At 47.3% G+C, this 19,911-nt stretch overlaps 1 protein-coding gene across 7 annotated transcripts in view; it reads left to right on the plus strand.

The window, feature by feature from the left end:
• Positions 1-19,911, plus strand: part of HDAC7 (histone deacetylase 7) — a 1,864,336-nt gene that overhangs the window by 1,744,381 nt on the left and 100,044 nt on the right. For all 7 annotated transcript variants that reach the window (XM_069653189.1, XM_069653190.1, XM_069653188.1 and 4 more), the window contains 2 exons: positions 2,973-3,093; positions 14,290-14,339. In XM_069653189.1, coding sequence (XP_069509290.1) covers positions 2,973-3,093; positions 14,290-14,339 — 171 coding nt within the window. The remainder of the gene's footprint in view (positions 1-2,972; positions 3,094-14,289; positions 14,340-19,911) is intronic.

Genomic DNA, 19,911 nt, shown 5'->3' on the forward strand with positions numbered 1-19,911 from the left:
CTACGCCGATGCCCAGTGGGCCTTACTACAGGAAGGCATACAAGAGGTTCCCGAAACCCTACATACTCGTCTCGTCACCACTGTCACTGAAGGCAGACAGGTGAATCAAAGCATTCTTAAGAATACTTTAGATTCCGCAGAAATGGCTGGTCGATCACTGGCTCAGGGCACACTCCTGAAGAGACATGCGTGGCTACGGAACTCTGGATTCAAGCCAAAAAACGCAAGCGTCTGTTATAAACAAACCCGTGGAAGAATCCAACCTGTTTGGTAAGGCGGTCGATAAGGCCCTCGAGACTGCAAAAAAGGAGCATGATACCTTAAAAATACAGGACCAGATTACACAAAAACCCTCTACACAAAGACGGCTTTTTCATGGCCAACGCTTCCCTCAACAACAATACTCATCGGGAAACAATTGGAATTCTACACAGGGAAATAGCGGATACACCACCCCGTATCCCCAAAGGTCAGTGTCGTGGCAAAGGAAGAGGCCGGAACTCTACCCCCAGAGCCTCCCCGGCCTCAGGTGTGAAATGACCCAAAGATTCGGGTCCCCTCCCATGCCTCCCCGGTCAGGGGTTGCCTAACATAATTTCTTCAGGCATGGGAGGGAATACAGACAGACCAGAGGGTGCTAAAAACCGTGGCCCATGGGTACTGTATAGAGTTCAACCGGTCCCCAACATTCAGACCTCCATGAGCAAGACGACTGACACCAGACCATTTTAGCATTCTTCTGCAGGAAGTCGAGACACTACAGGAGAAAGGAGCCATAGAAATTGTATCTCTGGCACATGTAAAAGAAGGTATTTATTCAGTGTTCTTCCTTGTACCCAAAAAGGATCTAACCATGCGCCCTGTTTTAGGTCTGCGCCCAGCGAACAAATTTGTAAAGCCACAAAATTTCTGCATGGTCATACTACAGGAAGTAATTCCACTGCTATCACAGGGGGATTACATGGCAACACTGGACATGAAAGATGCATACTTTCGTATTTCAATGTTGCCAGCGCACAGAAAATACCTCAGATTTATGATACAAGACAAGCATTATCAGTTCAAAGTACTACCCTTCGGCATAGCATCTGCACCAAGGGTATTTACAAAAGTACTAGCGGTGGCAGCAGCACATCTTCGCAGGTAATCCATCCCGAGCTATCCTCATAGCAGGGAACTATTACGAAACATGAAACATGTCTGTCAAATATCCAAAAGACGATAGATCTTTTATTCAGTCTGGGATTCTCTATCAACGAGAAGAAATCCAGCCTAGACCCCAGTCAGGTCAAAGAGTTTTTAGGGGCTCTAATTTGAACAAAGGACGGCCTTGTCTTTCCCTCCAACGAGAGGGTCCAAAACATGTTGTTTTCAGATCCCTTAATATGTAGCCAGTCGAGAGGTGACTGTACGCAAGGCTATGCGACTGCTAGGAATGATGGCTTCATGTATCTACCTGGTTCCTCACGCGTGCCTGCGCATGCGCCCAATGTAAGAGTGGCTAACTCCTTAGTCAATTAATTATATACTAATCTTTTAAAACGTGTGTAAATTATAGGTTGGCACATACAAGCATTCAAGGTGAACTCACTTGGAGCAGTACATAGTACGTGAGGTCGTCATTGGTGTGTGATTGTGGACTGGAGCATGGTTGCGACCATGGGGGACTCTTGAATTCGAGCTTGGAGAAAACCCTGAAGAAAGAATCTGTTCAGCTGAGGGGGTTGCAGAGGGTACCAGTGAGGGGGCATGAAAGATGTGTCAGCCACATCCAGGACCCCTGGCATGGTCACAACTGGAGTCATTAGAATGCAACATGAGCAACTGCAGACCTCCAGGTACAAACACTTTGAGATGTCCACGCCCATAAGTGGGTATGGACTGGCAGATATTCTGTTGGTCAGTACAAGGGTAGGAAGGGCCAAACCTCACATGAGGTACAAATTTCCCATGGGTGCCTACTTATGCTCCTACATCGCTTGATCGTATGTCGGGACAAAGGGTCACCAAGACAGATGTTGGATCCTCACCAAATCCGTTTTCTTCATGGGCACGAAGATGGAAGGCAAGCTCGGTAAAGTTATGACTGTCTGATTACATGCTGAAAACACGAGACACGTTCACATTCAATATATGCACAGCACACCTAGTCCAGTAAAATATTTCTGCTATGGTTTACATTTTTTGTTTATTGGGGATATACACCATCTAAGTATGTTTGAATGAGCTTATCATCTCCTCCAGAAAATCATGTTCAGCTAGCTCGCCAGATCAGTCCCTGCTGCTCACTTGTAAGTGAGGAGGAGTCACTATTCACTCTTTACCAGCAGGTTGCGATCTCCAGCGGGTTGCGATCTCCAGCGGGTTGCGATCTCCAGTGGGTTGCGATCTCCAGCAGGTTGGGATCTCATGCTGGTTGAGATCTCCAGCAGCTTGCGATCTCCAGTGGGTTGCGATCTCCAGCGGGTCGGGTTGCGATCTCCATCTGCAGCAGGTTGCGATCTCGGCTCTAACACGTACTCCTCAGGTGGCAACACTGCAGTTCTGGTTGCGCTACTCACTCAAAACTGCTCCAAGTTCACTCTGTTAGATGCAAAGAAAAATGGTCTGATTCTCTTTCCTGGAAATCTCCCCAACCATCAAGGCAAAATGGGTGATATGCTAGTCGTTTCCAATGACCTATTCATCTGAATATGGATTTGATGCGGTCTCCGGACCCTTGTTATCTAGGGCGCAGGCATAGTTCCTGAGATGGTTTTCATAGGTAGACCCAGAAGCGAGCACTGTCATATGAAGGAGGATCTAGTTTTGAGGGGGCTATCAAAGAGTGTGACACTGAAAAATCACGGGGGCTGTCCAAATATGTAACAATAGTACAAAGAGGGGCTGCTTGAAGACCCCACCTGCTGCGTACAGAAACATTACCTTCATGCCCTACTTATTGTCCTTTGTCTCTGTTGTTTCTTTCTCAGTGCATCCGTGGCAGGAAAGCAACACTGGAGGAGCTGCAGTCTGTCCATTCAGAGCGCCATGTGCTTTTATATGGCACCAATCCACTCAACCGCCTGAAACTGGACAACAGGAAGCTGGCAGGTACTGGCACTTTTATCTAATGCCCTGATTTAGGCACACTGGTTGGGTGGAGGGTTGTTCTAAGGCTGTCGGAAGCCGTGAGAATGTACTCAGAGATTGGCAGGTGGGGTAGTATCAAAACTGTTAGGGGGGCCCTAATGATAACATAGTGGGGGGGGTTCTGTGCCAGCATCAGGGGCAGCACCCGATTCTGGTGGCGGCAAAGGGATAGGTCTTAGCCAGGGGCTGTCTGGGGCTTTAATAAGGAAGGTGTCTTGTTTTCCGAACAATGAATATTGATGGCATCGGTGTTGAGCCTAGACAAAGCATTGCGATCATAGCACAAGATGGATGGCTGATAGCTGTGCCGATGCCGTCTGGCACACTAGGCTGGTGTTCTGATCCAACCACTGAGAAGGTTGGTGCTTAGATCCAAAAGAAGGTACCCTGGACAGGGATGGGGGTGGTGGTGGTGTGTGTGTGTGTGTGTGTGTATAGAGGTTGATTGGGGGTGGGGGTGAGGATTCCATACCTGTCATGACTGGGAAGAGGGTCCTAATCTCTGCAATATGTGTGTTGGGGCTCTGCCAGATAGGGGCCATGCGAAGTTACCCAATCCGGAGTGTGGGCGGGTGAGGCTTTACAGGTGCTCTAGGGAGCAATTGGAATGAGCCCAGATCCTTCCACAGTGAGAGTTGGGGGGCTGCACCAAAGGTTTTTAGGGCTGTTGGGGGGTGTTCTTTTTTTCAGTACTCTCATAGTTTGTGGGAGATTTTATCAAGGCAGTTCTGGGCGTAGAAAAGGTATGATGGTTCTGGCAGAGTGTGGGTGTAGTCCATGCCATGGTTGCCTGGCTCCCTAAGAAGCTGTATGACTCTGGTTCTGCGGATTGATAGGCTGTGCCAAGGCTACCAGGTGTGAACCAGTAGGGTCACGGATTAAAATGCCTGACGAAATATAGCACTATAAGAGATGCCGGAGCCGCCTTCCTCCACTGTGCCTGTGTTACTCCAAGCTTTGCTTTTAGCTTCCGGCGACCCATGCCTGTTACACCTGTGATAGTCTCCAGCTCTCCCTCTATCTTGCCATGCTTTCGGCAAACTCTGCATGGAGCCCCTTCTCACTCCCTATGCTTCCATATGGTTTCCAGGGATCCCCATTCTGACCCCCTCTTCTTGTGACCTGGCACTTGATCAACTAACTTTGGGTCCTCTTCAGGTTCTAATCCCCTACTCTAACCCGAAGGATCAACAGACACCTTTGGCGATGGCCGTCTTTCTCCCGCAGCCATTGCGATCATTAACTACTTCCGTTCTGCCAAGATATAAATATATACTCTTTTTCCTTTAATGTCAAAGATCAAAATAACTTTTAATAAGCCGTATCTGCTGGTGGTGCACCAGACCCCCCCCCTCCTTACCCCTCCCCGCTCCCTGCGAAAAAGCATACTTCTACTGTGAAGAGTTTCCGGCTGGAATCTTGGACCCCTTCCAGGCATCTGCTCAAGCCCCAGCCACCAGCATGGACGGAGAGCTGCGCGAGAGAAGGGGGTGCAGGGGGGGGGCACTCTGGATTTCATTTCCTACGCGCAAAGCTCTTTGAATTTGGAAGCCTTTATGATCACAAAGGGAACCGTGAAGCGTTTGTTCTGGCCGATCTCGGGTTTGACATCCCCCTGGTCCCTTATTTAGCCTAAGCAGCTCCATCTACTGCCACCGCCGGGCCCCCGCCCAAACCCCCTTCTCCACCTTTCCCCACCCATGGTTCAGTTCCCGCTGCTCAGTATGCCTGGATGCTGTGGAGCACTGGGAAGCGAGCGATGACACTGCACATGCAGAGTGCCCTTACACTGCAGCAGAGGGCTCCCCATCCCAGGAGAGCGCCCCAGTGTCTTGCTATTCAGGGAGTCGTCCCTCATTTCCGAGTCTAAGAAGGGGGTGGGGGGTACTCATTTTCAAGCGTTGTTTGGGAAGGCTTATACCCAAGACTGTGTGTTCCGGCGGGGCTGGCCATCTGTGTGTGGGCCTTCTGGAAAAGGCGACTTGTAATCTGAAAATGTCTGTACCTTGAAGGGAAAATGCTAATTGAGTATTATTCTGTTTGCACACTGTTCCTGCCATCAGCGATGGACCTTCCTGTAGGGAAATCTGAGCAGAGTTGTTTTTAGGGTAATACACTACGCGAGTCACCGGCAGGGGTGGACTAGGCGGCCCTCCGCAGCCCGAGCAAGCAACGTAACATGCCCAGTTCCACAGCGAGGACTCATTAGCACAACGAATGATGTCACAGGAAATGACATCACAGGAAGTGCCAAATGGCCACAATACTTGTACAATCACTAGAATAACATCAACATTGCATTCAAACAACGCCATGTCTGAAGCAAAAACAGCTTACCCAGCATGCCCGTGCCCCGGTTCTCCTAAATAGTCCTTGCAAATCCATGAATGACCAGAGATAATCAAGTTCATGTAGTGAGTGCACCGTGAGTGAACACAATACTCATGCATTCGTATCTCTGATATTTTTCCCAGATAACATGGCTTTCAAAGAAATGACCAGCACAGATCTACACATCGGATTACTAATCCAAAAGAAAGCTATGGCAATAGGAGGGATTTCTACTAGGCAAATAGTACCATCTCTGAACTAAACCACCTCCACGTGAAGAAAGGAGCTCCTGTCTCAGTGCTGCATGGTCGTCAGCAGGCCGCAAAGCGAGGGGAGCCTCGTCATAAATCCAGGCAAATATTACTCCTAGAAATGGGGAGTGAATAAGAGGGAATATTTCCTGTTGTTGACTGCAGTCCTCCATGCTTGAGAGGAAAAAGACAGCCAGTGTAAAGGGTCTTAACACATTATATGTGGGGAATGCAGTGTCAATTACCCAAACATTGCCACAACAGTACGCGTATGTTAAACACCTTCATCAAGACAAACAAGGCTTTGTCTGTAGAAGGTCTTTCTATCCTAAGCTGCAGCCTGCCCTACTGTTTTTGCCTCTGGTCACCAGCAAATGCACGATTTCTAGAGCGACAGGGGACTAGGTGATCTCGACAGCTGCAGTGGACTAGGTGATCTCAAGAGCGGCAGTGGACTAGGGGATCTCGAGAGCGGCAGTGGACTAGGTGATTTCAAGAGCTGCAGTGGACTAGGTGATCTCAAGAGCGGCAGTGGACTAGGGGATCCCGAGAGCGGCAGTGGACTAGGTGATCTCAAGAGCTGCAGTGGACTAGGTGATCTCAAGAGCGGCAGTGGACTAGGGGATCTCGAGAGCGGCGGTGGACTAGGTGATCTCGAGAGCGGCAGTGGACTAGTTTATCTCGAGAGCGGCAGTGAACTAGTTTATCTCGAGAGCCGCAGTGGACTAGGTGATCTCAAGAGTGGCAGTGGACTAGGTGATCTCGAGAGCGGCAGTGAACTAGGTGATCTCGAGAGCTGCGGTGGACTAGGTGATCTCGAGAGCAGCAGTGGACTAGGTGATCTCAAGAGCGGCAGTGGACTAGGGGATCTTGAGAGCTGCAGTGGACTAGGGGATCTCGAGAGCGGCAGTGGACTAGGTGATCTCGAGAGCGGCAGTGGACTAGGTGATCTCGAGAGCGAGCAGCAGTGGACTAGGGGATCTCGAGAGCGGCAGTGGACTAGGTGATTTCGAGAGCTGCAGTGGAATAGGTGATTTCGAGAGCGGCAGTGGAGTAGGTGATTTCGAGAGCGGCAGTGGAGTAGGTGATTTCGAGAGCGGCAGTGGGCTAGGTGATCTCGAGAGCTGCAGTGGACTAGGTGATCTCGAGAGCGGCAGTAGACTAGGGGATTTCAAGAGTGAGCGGCAGTGGACTAGGTGATCTCGAGAGCTGCAGTGGACTAGGTGATCTCGAGAGCGGCAGTAGACTAGGGGATCTCGAGAGCGGCAGTGGACTAGGGGATCTCGAGAGCTGCAGTGGACTAGGGGATCTCGAGAGCGGCAGTGGACTAGGTGATCTCGAGAGCGGCAGTGGACTAGGTGATCTCGAGAGCGGCAGTGGACTAGGTGATCTTGAGAGCTGCAGTGGACTAGTTTATCTCGAGAGCGGCAGTGGACTAGGTGGCGAGTTGAAAGACAGTAAAGATGATTTAATTGGCTCTTCATGTCAAATGTGGTTTGGCCTTTCTTTCTGTGATGCTAAAAGCACAGAAAGAAATGCAGACCCTGCAGGAGGAAACTGGCCCTGTCTGCCTTTGAGCTTGCAGCCCAGTGGACGATTGCCGGATAGATCAAGTTGCCCGGTCCCCCTGGCCACCAGCAGCCCAGTCGGTGATTGCCGGATAGATCAAGTTGCCAGGTCCCCCTGGCCACCAGCAGGTGGAGCTATATTGTCCCTTAAAGCAGCACATTTTTTTTTCCCGAGGTGAGTTTCTGCAGATTGTCACTTCACCATGGGCGCCATGTTCTGCCCCCTTTGGTGCTGATCTGTAGATGACTGCACTGACTTGTGCCTTCCTATGCCAATAGAACGTGACGAAGATCCGGTCGTTTGCCATGCTATATGCCAGTCGAGTTCTGCATGTGGCACTGAAATGAAAACAAGGTCCAAGAGGAAACAGGTGTGTTATGTTTTCTATGTGGGGTGCAGCTAATGGAGTCTGGGCGACCCCCAATTTAATTGAACAAGACGCTAGGTTAGATTTTGTCAGATTGTGAGAAAGGCACTCAAAGGTGATCTTTCTTGTTTTCCTCCTAGCATCACTTCATCCTCAAACCCGGAAAGCCTGCCAAGAGCCTTGACAGATGCCCCTAAACTCTGCACCAATTGAGGACGGTTCTCGAGCATGGGCACTTACTTACACGTTCTTACACCCATGGTAATATTCTGTAAGTGCAAAGGGAAGAGGCATGGGAAGACATTGGTGGAAGGGGAGGTAGCGGGCAGACATACAAGAAGGCATAAAGCACCTAGAGGGAATCGAGGTATATGGAGAGGCACATTGAGGGCAGAGGGCAGGTATATGGGAGGGCACATCGAGCAAAGAGGAGAGGCAAACTGAATGGTACATAAGAGCAGAGCCCAAGCGCAAACGTAAAGCAGAGCACATGTGAAGTCAATTGAGAAAAGTTTCCTGTGGCCATGCTTGAGAAGGCCATTCAATCCTTCTTCCCCCTCTGGATTCTGGGACGTGTAGTTTTTTCTTTCCCATTTGAATGATGGGAAAATTACAAGTGCCAGAATTCCAAACAAAAAGAGGACTGGGGGTCCTTCCCACGCATGGCCAGGGGAAGGTTTTCAGCTCTGCTTTAGGTGTTTCTTAACTACACTGTAAATGTTAACATGTGCGTGTGGGCTCTTGTTTTATGTACAATTCAGTTTGCCTCTGCGCAGAAGCAGACATGCGGACGGACAGACAGTTTGTAAATGTGGAAGACACATTGGTGGCCATGGTGCTCCCGCGCGTAAATCACATTGAGTGCGCAGTGCACATTGAGTAAACGCTGTCTGCCATTTACGCATTGGAAGCCGTGCTTACAATTGTGTCCTATGTGAGCCAGCTGCTTTTTGCTGGAGTAAAAGCAGGTATATTCCATAAGACTCCACAGCGTTTGCACCTGCATGAAAACGCCTTGCTGGCATAAATGCTGGTGTATTTGTATGGTGAAGAAAATGGGTGTGGTGGAAATGGATATTCTGTTACGTGCTTGCTCTCCACTATACACATTAATGAAAATATGGTTTGGAGTAAAATTCATGCATGCAATTTTTACAGATATTTTGCATGATTTTGACTCTACGCCATAAGAAAAATGAGCTCCCTTGGGTGGAGAGCCAATGTGTATGGGAAGATGCTGAACGTATGGCGGGCAGACACACTGGCGAAGTCACAATGGTGCTAGTTTGCAGACATATGTAATGAGTGGGGTAGAGGGCAGCTATATAGAAAGGCTCATTGGGGTTAGAATGCAGACCCACAGTAAGGCATTTTTTGGGATAGAAACCATACAGCGCAGGATCATTGAGTGAAGCATGGAGACACATCCAAAAGCACGTTGAGGGATCAAGGGTAGACACACAGGAAGGCACTTTTGGGATATTGCGTGGACGTTGCAAGACATATTGGAGCTCAGGCTCTGGAAAATTAGCATTGTCGAATCTTAATGACTGTTCGCACCCGGAGAAGGGCCATTAGCGTATCAGGTGGCTGGAACAGCAGGCGAGAATAGACATTCTGCGCCTGATGCTTCCAGCCACCCGAGGCCCTTCCCCGGGTGGTAACAGTTCTTTTTCTATTTTATGTGGGGAGGCAACAGGGAGCTTCTCCCTGTTGACTGCATACCTCCCAACTCACCCCAAAACAAACACTTTCTCTTTCCACCTGGTCGCTCCCTCCCCACTTATCTGCCGGGGACTGGAGCTTTGTGCTCCAGTCCCTGCTCTCCTCCAGATCCTGGCTACCACCATAGAAATGGAAATGGGACTTAGCCCTTTTCCATATGGAGGCAGCCATGTTTTTTTTCCTTCCCTCAGAAGATTGGCTGCACAAAGCAGCGAATCTCCCAAGGGAAGAAAAAAAAAAACATTTGCACCCTGGATAAACCCCAAGGTGCAAATGGTTTTCACGACCCTGCTTTGCTCGGGCCTACCTTAGCTCAGACTGGCGGGCTGTTACCGGCCCTGTCCGCCCCCACCAGGGTCTGGAAAGCCATATGCAGCGCGCATAGGACATATCTAGATAGATATGCGTAGAACCTTAAGTTCTGGGTGGATTGATCACTTCTTTGCTGGTCTCTGATACGTGGCCTGTCTGCACTTTGCAAGTTAAAACCCTACGGTAGGACCAAATCAAAATCCATCCGACCTAAGCTGAAAAATGGAGTACCATTACATTGGGCAATAATAACACCCGTTGTTACAGTGCTTAGAAGTGGGAGGAATCTGGCATAAAGCACTATATGAGAACACGTATTTTTAAATGAAGCTGTGGAGAGTGGTTGTGATAATAGGCTTGGGCTGCATGTCCCGAAACCCCACAAAAGCAGTGTCACATTTTGGGAACCGACTGGACGTACGTTGAGAGCTGGCTTTTTCATGATCATTGAAAATCAGCTCAATGTCGAGCACGCATGTAATGAACACTGTGATGCTTCCAAGGTGTGTGGGCAAGGAACTTTCTGATTACTGTAATTTCTGTCGGGGTGCTGCTCTGTGGTGTGAGGCACAGTGTCTTAGAACTTTATATGTATAAGGAAAACCAGTCCACATTTTTCTGTTGTCAATCCTAATACAATGGTCTTTAAAAAGATGGGTAGTAAATCAGACAATTGCCTCACAAAACATGTTCATATTTGAACATGCGCGGTTTCGGTGGCTGCCGTCATTGACAGAGCTGAGCACGTGAGAGTGTGATGGGGATTAGACTATAATCCACCCATTGCTGAAAGTGCAGGGAAATGGTGTGGCATGAGCCGGGCCAGCAGTTATGGCAAGTGCTATTTTGTTCTTGTGTTTTTTATTCTAAGTGCTATTTAAATGAAGGGCATAGTGAGTCGCCCTTTATGCAGACTTTTAAAAGGAAAAATAAGAACGGAGTAGTATTTTAAGGGTTTTGTGGATGTTGAACAACACGTTTTCTGTGCATGCAAGAGTGCTATTCTTTCTTAAATAGATCCTCAGTGCAGCCCTCGAATTATTTTCATTCTATCCCAAAAGGCATCCTAGTTGAATCTGCCCCCAACTCATTTTTAGTGGTGTGTGGGGACTTCTGTATGACAGAAACTCCTCCTTCCACGTCCCTCCCAAACACCCATCCTTTTCCTCACTGTGTGAAGTTCACCTCAATATCCTCCTTCTTGGCTACTTGTGGTGGGGGAGCTGCTTTCTGTCCAGAGACTCTTGACACCCACCTCTGCCTTCTGATCCACTGTTTTGTGAGCTGCTCCCGTCGCTTCCTCTTAAGCATGCTGCCCCGGTAGAGTGTATGAAGGTCCCTCACAATCTTGGTCATCACATTAATATTTCTGGAATTTCACTTAAGAAGCTAATGCATTATGGGAGTTGTGGTGTTGGTTCACATCAATGGAGCTAATTCGACTTATGCTCCTGAAGCCATTGATTTATAAAAAAGGAAAGCACACGACTGGAAAATGTTATCCGCAAAACATTTGGGGTCAACGCTGCATGACCTGCAGGGCTGCAGCTAGCAGTTATTTGGTGATCTACCAAAACAAACAAAGAATGAGACCCATACCAGTACACTCCTTCCAGAGTCAAGGCAGAACCTCCCTAATATTCCTTTGTTCCAAATGATATTTTCAGCAGCAATGTCCCTTCGTAATTCAAATCCTCTGAGAGGAGAAACACGTCCCATTGCATGCGCCTTTTAATGACGGAGCTACTACTGTTAGTCTCTACCAGCCTTCTGTTCCCGCTCTAGGAAAAGTAACCGCTCACATCATCCTACCGCTATCCCTACCACCTCCGTTCCAAAGACTAATGCGCGATCAGCAAGCGGGAAGAAGGAATTATGGAATGAATGGGCTGATAAAGGGAGCTGTAATCCATACCAATGGGGCAATCGTAAAGTCCACACCTGGCACGATGCATGAACAGCTGTGTAAAAAGGGTGCTCACTAGAGAGGTCAGATTGGAAGGCATCTTAAAAGTGAGTGGAGAGTGAGGCAGAGCATGAGAGGGAGGACATGAGTTTGAGGGGTACACGATTTACTAGATATCCCAGTCGTGAAACTAGGGTAATGAGAGTTCTACATATAGACGGTAGGGATAGACAGACCAATGGCTAGATAGTTTGAGGAGCATTGTGATAGACATGTAGAGAGCTAAAGGGAAAGGAAAATAATTGGTTGGTAGAACGACGGACCTGTTGATTGGAAGACAGAGAAACAAGACTGACCGATAGATGAATAGACAGATAAATATTGTGTCTGTGGAGGAGAAGGGTGCAGTCTAGTTCCCAGCTCTCTCAGCGGAAACAACCGAGTCTGGGACGCCCAGAGAGTATCTTTATAATAGATTGTGAGCCAACAGCAGTGTGAAGCGAAGGTGTTGTGGGGGCTCAACCTGTGGTGGGTGGACCTTGCGGTCTTAGAACAATGCCGAAACCTCCAGATCAGGCTTACGGCAGAGCCATGTAGGCGATTGCATGAGAAACATCCAGGAGGGTGAGCAGTATGCTACCTGGAAATGCTTTGCATTCAGGTCTGTACCAAATGCCCAAACTGCAGATAGCCGAGGGTTGCAGAACCAAACTGGCCCCAACCAAAGAAGACGTAAAGAACTTAAACTTATGGAACAGCCCTAGGTGAATATGTACGTGAAACCACCAGCTTTGAAACCTAGGCTGGTCCACCAGTAGTTCCCTTCAAACGTTGAAGATGGGGATCCATTAGAAATTGTCTTTTGGAAGAGCAACTCCTGCACCTATGCTCTTTGAGAGCATCAATGGCAAGTACAGTATCCTCCTGCTATACAGGCCAGAAACTGCCTTTCTCCTGGACATGTGCCTGTGAGCCAGAGGATACCTTTTGCGACACACAACAGTACACAAGAGACTGTCGTCATTTTTGTTTTTCGTCAACACCAGATCCCACCAAGAACCAGTCCCCTTTGAAACTAAAGGGACATATGTCTTTTGAAGTCTTCTTTCTGTTTTAGTCAATACCTGATCCCATCAAGAGTCAGTCCCCTTTGAAACTTACGGGGAACACGTCTTTTGAAATCGAGGAAGTAGAGAATTCTTTGTTTCAACCCTTTACTAAGAAACACTGGCTTCTAAAGACCAATGAGCAATGAAAAAGTCTCTTTCTCCTCTTAGTTGGGTACGGTGAAGAAAGCAGAGAAAGTAAAGCAACTAAAGAGTGAAAGAAGCCCTTGGAAGGAACTACAAGAACTGGTGAAGAAGTTAGAATGAAGATAGTCTGGAAGAGGCTTACAAAGAATGGGGAACAAGCTAGAAGGGAGTCACTCTCGTAGACCCACTGAAGTTTTGTGTAACGTATCCTCTTGGATTGTGAACCTTGGAAAATTTCCAGAAGTGGAGAACGCTACACCTTGAGAGCCTCATACCCAGGAGAATGGAGTTATTCTCCTGGGCTGTAGAAAAGAAACGTAATTAGATTCAAATGTGTATTGACGTGGTAGGGATAGACTAGGCATTTGGACTAGGATGGTGAACTTTTTGATTTGGACTACAAGGACCTCCTGACTGCTCGAGTTTTTAGTTTGCTTCAAGTAGAGAAACCACCTCTAATTAGGGATAGATAGGTTTGTTGGGTGTTTATAGCAATCACTATACTGTTTGGTCAGACTTCTGATTCTATGCCGCCACAATGGTTAAATCCAGTTCCATGCATTTAACCACAATGGTTAAATGCATGGAATTCTGATCACATTAGTTTTGCGGGCAGCCAGGACGCAACTATTCCCCTATTACACAATGCCTCAAACAGGGGAAGGAACCAACTACATAATGTCTCAAACTCAATGTAGCGTGGGAGGGTTTTCGGCAGTGTGGCACCTCATACTGAGGTATGGATCACCCAGTGCAGATAGAAGGATAGATAGACAAACAGACCTATAACCAAGATTGTTAGAGGGAAAGCGAGACAGATAAACTAAGATGCTGAAAGAGATTGGTAGATGGAGAAAGGGTGAGGTTTATCATTAGCTAGAAAGGTAAATGGATGAATGATTGAAGGATAACTGGTGTATGGATGGATTGATGATTGATTAATGGATGGCTGGAATAAATAATGAATTGGTTGAAGGATCGGTGTATTAATGGCTGGATAGGTGAGGTTTATGACTCAGTTATTCAAGGTAAGACAAGGCTCAAGTGATGTTGTGGCTCTGAAGGTTTGTTTCATTGTTCGCTTAAAAACCTGGATATTGTTGACTTCCAGCTGCTTGTTTTCACCAGATCAAATGTTCCCAAACACAGGCCTACGGAAGCTTGAGCACTCGCTGAGTCCTGCTGAAGTACAGAATATTGATAGGGTCCATCATTCCTGCAAGATCTGCATGGATTCCAGTCCTAGGGAATCTATGCACTTCCATTGTGGTCTCCCAGTCATGCTTCTCCTTGTTCTGTTGGGTCAGTTGTCAGTAATATCACTCCAGAGACAGCTGTATGAAGGACACAATTAAACCGCATGTGTGATTGTAGCGTCTCAATTTTCCTTTCTCCCTGGAATGGTGCATAATCCAGTTTCTTTCCCTCCCTTCTTTGCCATAGGTATTTTGTCTCAGCGAATGTTCGTGATGCTGCCTTGCGGAGGAGTTGGGGTAAGCACTGATTTTTGTTTCTCGATGTGCTTTGTATATGATGTAACCATAGCTCATGCTCTGCTGTGATCCCCATGCATATATGGGAGGCACAGGAAATTGCTCTGCAGAAGGATGGGAGAAGAGCAGGCATCTCATCTATGCATTCTCCTGGAGGACCTCAGCCTTTGGATTTAGAAGGCCACTTGTGCATGGTGTGTGGATGTGCTCAAATGAAGCGCTGCATAAATCTACTTTCCTCCCGAGTGGGGAAATGTGATCTGCTCCCCTCCACCCCCCAGATCTCTGAAGGTGCATTATGGGATCTGCGGGTGCGTACGGATATCAATAGTAGTTGTCCTTTGTCTGGTCTCTTGCCAGAGTTTGCAGTGACCAGGACTAGCTGTGTAACCAGTGCATGGGCTCTTTACTCTCTGCTTCTCTGTCTGCTGACATGGACAGCAGGAGAAAGAGTAATGCTGATGAGCAGTCAGCATGCAGGCGGACTTCTCACCTTCTGAAAGTACAACACAGGAACAGAAGTCCTCTCCTGCCCCATACACCTATTCAGCCTGCACTTTGATGCCCAGGTCTGGGCATATACCCAGGTTTGGGTTGCCCGGTTTCTGAGGTGGTCTTTTTGCATTGCATCTGATTGTTCACATGGCAGTTTTCAAGTCAGGAATGCCTTCTTTTAAGCTTGAGTGTTGCTTCCTGGTTTCTCATGGGCCGACATATCACCCTAGTAACGGAAACCGGGTTATTGCATTTATTAACCACAAAGGCGCTGTGTGTTCTGAACTACTTCAAGATGCCCATCTCATGACTTAATCGATTCTTTTCATTTGTGGTTTATTTTTATTTTTTTACATCTTGGTATCTTTTCTTCATTTCTTCATTTTTTGTATCTATGGTGCAGGAGAAAGGAGGCCTAGTTTATTCAGGTTGATTTAATAACATTTCTGGCCAGGGCATAATCAACTCTACTGTAAGTGGTGCACCAGTCACTTTTGCACCCTAAACATTGAACACTCCCAACACAAAATCGTAAAACCTGTAAAGATGGGAGCAGGGTCCTCCGCTTCCACCCTTGCTTTGTTACGGAGGGGTTGGCATCAGTGGCCCCAGCAGAGCAGTGCCATAGAAAGGAACTCTAATATAATTGCTGCCTAATCTGGAGAGAACATTACAGGAACACATGCACATGTTAATGTGGGTGACAAACCAGGCGCAACATGGTAGGGACTACAAAAAGCAATATAAATATGTCACTCCTTAAAATCATGTTAGTCCCAACTTCAAAAAAAAGATAAAATAGCACCATTTCAAACTCTTATCTGGAGTCATGGGCACACTTGTCAGTAATATGCACGGTATACTTACTTTTTTTGGTAAAAGTATATGTTGACGAGCATCTTTCTTTGCTCATCTATCTTTACAGAGACGTGTCGTATCTATATTTATAATATGAGGTCCTAAGGGCTGGGAGGAGGGCTCAGGGCCAACTCGTTCGTCTTGGAAGCAAGACTACACAGAGCAACACTGGTTCGAATCCCAGTCCGCGCTTAGAGACTGGTCACCACTAGTAAGTGCGTTATAAAATATTTATTAATTTTAATTGATTAAAAAGGATACCTACCCAAAACCTATCTTGCTCAAAATAAGTATATCTCTCTGGTGCAAATGGCAAGCAACCAATTAAATTGCACCGGCCAAAAATATATGTGGGATGAAGTCTCTGTCATTCCGTCAGTACTCGCAATTTTGATTGGTCAGATTGGTGTAAGTGTCTTGATAAGAAGCAGCCAATGGAGCACTGCTGCCATGCGGTCTATATCTGTAATAATAAAAACAAGGCAACAATTATAATTCTGATAACAAACGCAACAGTCCTACTGGTAAAACTGTGACACTTCAACAGGAGAAGGTGTCAATGAGAAAACGATGCTACACACAGGAAGGCTGTAGAAGTCAAGGGATTCTGAGAATGATGTCTGTATTTTCATGTGATGCTCCTATGGTTCTACCCATATTTGGCAAAGATGGATTGGCCAAACCCATCTTCACCAAAGATGGATAGCCGTATCCACGGTCCACTGACTGGCCCGCACAGAGAACACTGGAGGGCCAAAAGCACAGTCCTCTTTCTATATCCAGTGTTCGCTGTGTAGAGCCAGGAACTGCAGCAGGGTGCGGCCCTGACGATGATCAGCTAGCAGTGCAGGGTGAATTGAATTGGATTGGAGGTTCTGGGTTAGCAGTTGGGGGAGTGTATTCAGCGGGCGTATCAGGCAGGCAGGGTCACGACACAGGGGGCATCGGTAGCAGAGTCCCCCAATCAGTCTACAGGCAGGAGGGAGTGGGGTATGTGGGGGAGACCACCTAATAGCTTGGCCAGTGGGAGCGGGAGGAATGGGGATTCAACCATAAAGGAATTGACAGGTGGGAAAGCAGGGGAGCGGTGCAGTGGGTGGGTATTCAAGCGTTAGTGATTTGCCCGGATACCATTCTGTCGAATCACATAGAATCACTATAATTGCAAAGACATGTGAACTCCGTTTAGAGAGTTTGCAGCTTTTGAAGGCTTCTATGAGGGCACAACCTGGAATTCCGCCCCTCATTGTATCAAAACTTCATGAAACTAACAATCTCGTCGGTGGCTTTTTTGGATCAGGCACCACGCAAGTTATTGTTCCAGCTGGTGGCTACCTACCCTTGTGCAAGAGAGAAATGCTCCCCAGAAAAAGGTGATGAAACCACAGGTCTGATGCATACAGTTCCTCGGAGCATGCTGGCATTATGGCAGTTCTACCGAGGGGCACTGAGGGCCTTGCAAGTGGAAAAAGAAGATTTGATGTGTAGGTTATGCCATAGAATTCCTGCAAAATTGCCAGCAGAAACACCAACACTTGGTGAAGCAAATTAAACACCCCTGCTGCTGACATACTCTGCAGAGATGTGAGAGACAAAAGAAAGATGTGGGTTTGCTGGAGGAGCTGTGGCTGGGTGATTTTCTTGATGCTGCCACTTATCCTCCCAGTGGGTTTGCTGGGAGATCTGTGGCCCGGGTGGCGGTCTTGATACTGCCACTGGAGCTGCGGGCGGGTGATGGTCTTGATACTGCCACTTTGCTGGAGGAGCTGTGGCTGGGAGGTGGTCTTGATACTGCCACTTTGCTGGAGGAGCTGTGGCTGGGAGGTGGTCTTGATACTGCCACTTTGCTGGAGGAGCTGTGGCTGGGAGGTGGTCTTGATACTGCCACTTTGCTGGAGGAACTGTGGGCGGGTGATTTTCTTGATACTGCCACTGATCCACCCAGTGGGTTTTCTGGGGGAGCTATGGCCGGGTGATTGTGTTGATGCTGCCACTGATCCTCCCACTTGTAACATAATGTACGTTCCTGTATCAGATTTGATCCGTTTTAGCTTCCCTTTCCTGGGACTAACTGTGCTTTTCTGCTCCAGTCTGGGCTAAAATGCACACCCAAATAAAACAGTTACGAGAACTGCCAGCTGTTGGGAGCTTCCCGTATTTGTGGGATCTAGCAAGATACTTTGCCCTAAGCTCCAGGATTTATGCACCAGCAACTCCTGGGGGGTCTGCAATGCAGGCCACTTTTAAGCCTTTCTCTATCCAACTGTTTGATTCACACTATTGGGATGTGCCCCACAAGCAGGCAGTCCTGTGCACGCGTGCCTATGGACTCCCTCAGTGGGGGGGACTTCAATTCCAGCCAGATGCATGATTGGGGTGGCTCTACATTCTGGTGTGATCTAGAGGCCGCATTGTATTTATCAACTACAGCCTAACCTGCCGATTGTGGAATTGTGGTGGACGGGCTCATTGTAGTGTCTTTTCACGTTCTTCTGTTTTTCTCATGCCCTTCTTGTCCGGGTGGATGTCCCCATTTCTCCCAGGTTTGATGAGCCCCCGGCATGACTGCTGAGAGATTAGATCTGAAATAGAAAGAGAATGAAAGGAAACTGGCGAGACATAGGGGGCCATTTTGTAAAAAGAAATGCCAATTGCATGTAGGGGACAATCAGTGGTTGCAGTTACCTGTAGCTGGTCCCCTGCATGCAATCTTCAACACTAGCACAGCAGAATGCAATTCTGCAGAGTAAATGAAGGCAAAACTACCTTTACTCCTCACTTTTACTATCCTCTCTGACAGATAAAACATTGGTCGTATTACGATCTAGTAATAAGGATCTCCGTTTACAACCTAGCTTCAAGTTGAAGAGTTTTGGTGAGCAGACCTTTGACGACTGGGGGCCAAGAATTTGGAACAGTCTCCCTGTGTTCTTCACATCAAGACAGCTGCTATCACTGGCTCAGTTTAGGAAAGCTCTTAAAACTCTTCTATTTGATGGAGGTGGTATGTAGTCCATTCATTCTGTCTGTTTGCTGACCACAGCCAACTTGCATCTCTGATGCCTTCTTATTTATTTGTTTTATATTGTTCATTCTGTCTGAGCGCGCTGAGGCCTCTGGGTTAGTTGGTACTATATAAAAAAAAAACATTAGAATCCAATAGAATAGAACATTCCAATGGAATCCGCTTGGTCTTTAGAAAAATGGGAGGCAGAAAAAAGGGAGACAGACAATAGGATGAGAATTGTATGTCTGAGAGTCAAGAGAAAATGTCAGAATGCCGTCATATATTGAAACCAGGGATGGAAGATGGAGAAGCATTGAAGGGATGGAGAACACGAAGGAAGATAGTCCGATGAAGATACAACAAACTTGAAGGGAGCAGGCGGAGGCAAGGATAAGATAGAGATGCGAGATAGTTGCAAAGTGAATGAAATAAAGAGAAATGAATTCCATGTTCTATGTTGGGTTTCTTGTAAAGCGCAACTAACATCAGAAAGAAGGCAACGCCCTTCAGAAACTCCTACCCATTCTAAAGACAATAAGAATGACGAGGAAGACTGTGAAAGAATAAGCACCGAGTGAAAGAGAAGGATGAGGGTGACAGGAAGAGGGGTGTTGATGTGGAGACAGTGACAAGAAACTGGTGAGGGTAGGCAGAGTCAGGACGAAGCTGGTGAAGAGAGAAGAATAAGGGTATGTGGCAAAGGGGAGTAGGAACAGGTGGACAGTGAGCTGATGATGAGATGATTACATAGAGAAAGATGAAAAAAGTAAGACGGTAACCTGCCGGGTGAGGGATACAGAGGGAGGAACAAGCTGCCTGATGGGAACAATGAGAAAGATGAGCAAGCGAGTGAGTGTGTGGGACAGTGATATTATGTACATTATTGGAGACAGAATCGGACAGAAGTGAACCGGAGGATGAAGAAGTTGGAAAGAAGCAAATTGGACAGAAATGGAATGAGAAAGATGGAGACTGGACGAGATCACGCCAATTACATTGCAGTAGCACGCTATATACACAATCTCATCTATCGATCCATCCATTCAAACATACATGGAGTGGGTCATATACACAGGCATAGAGAGAGAGCGAGAGTGCTAGGGAGAATTATTAATTTGAATGTAGAATAATGTTGAATGGCGAAAGGGTATGGAAGGCCGAGGCAATGTAGGACAATTATCAGGAAAATGGTACACGAGAGGGGTAGATGAG

This window comes from Ambystoma mexicanum, chromosome 3q (genome assembly GCF_040938575.1).
Source record: "Ambystoma mexicanum isolate Mex_15411 chromosome 3q, UKY_AmexF1_1, whole genome shotgun sequence".
Lineage (NCBI taxonomy): Eukaryota > Metazoa > Chordata > Amphibia > Caudata > Ambystomatidae > Ambystoma > Ambystoma mexicanum.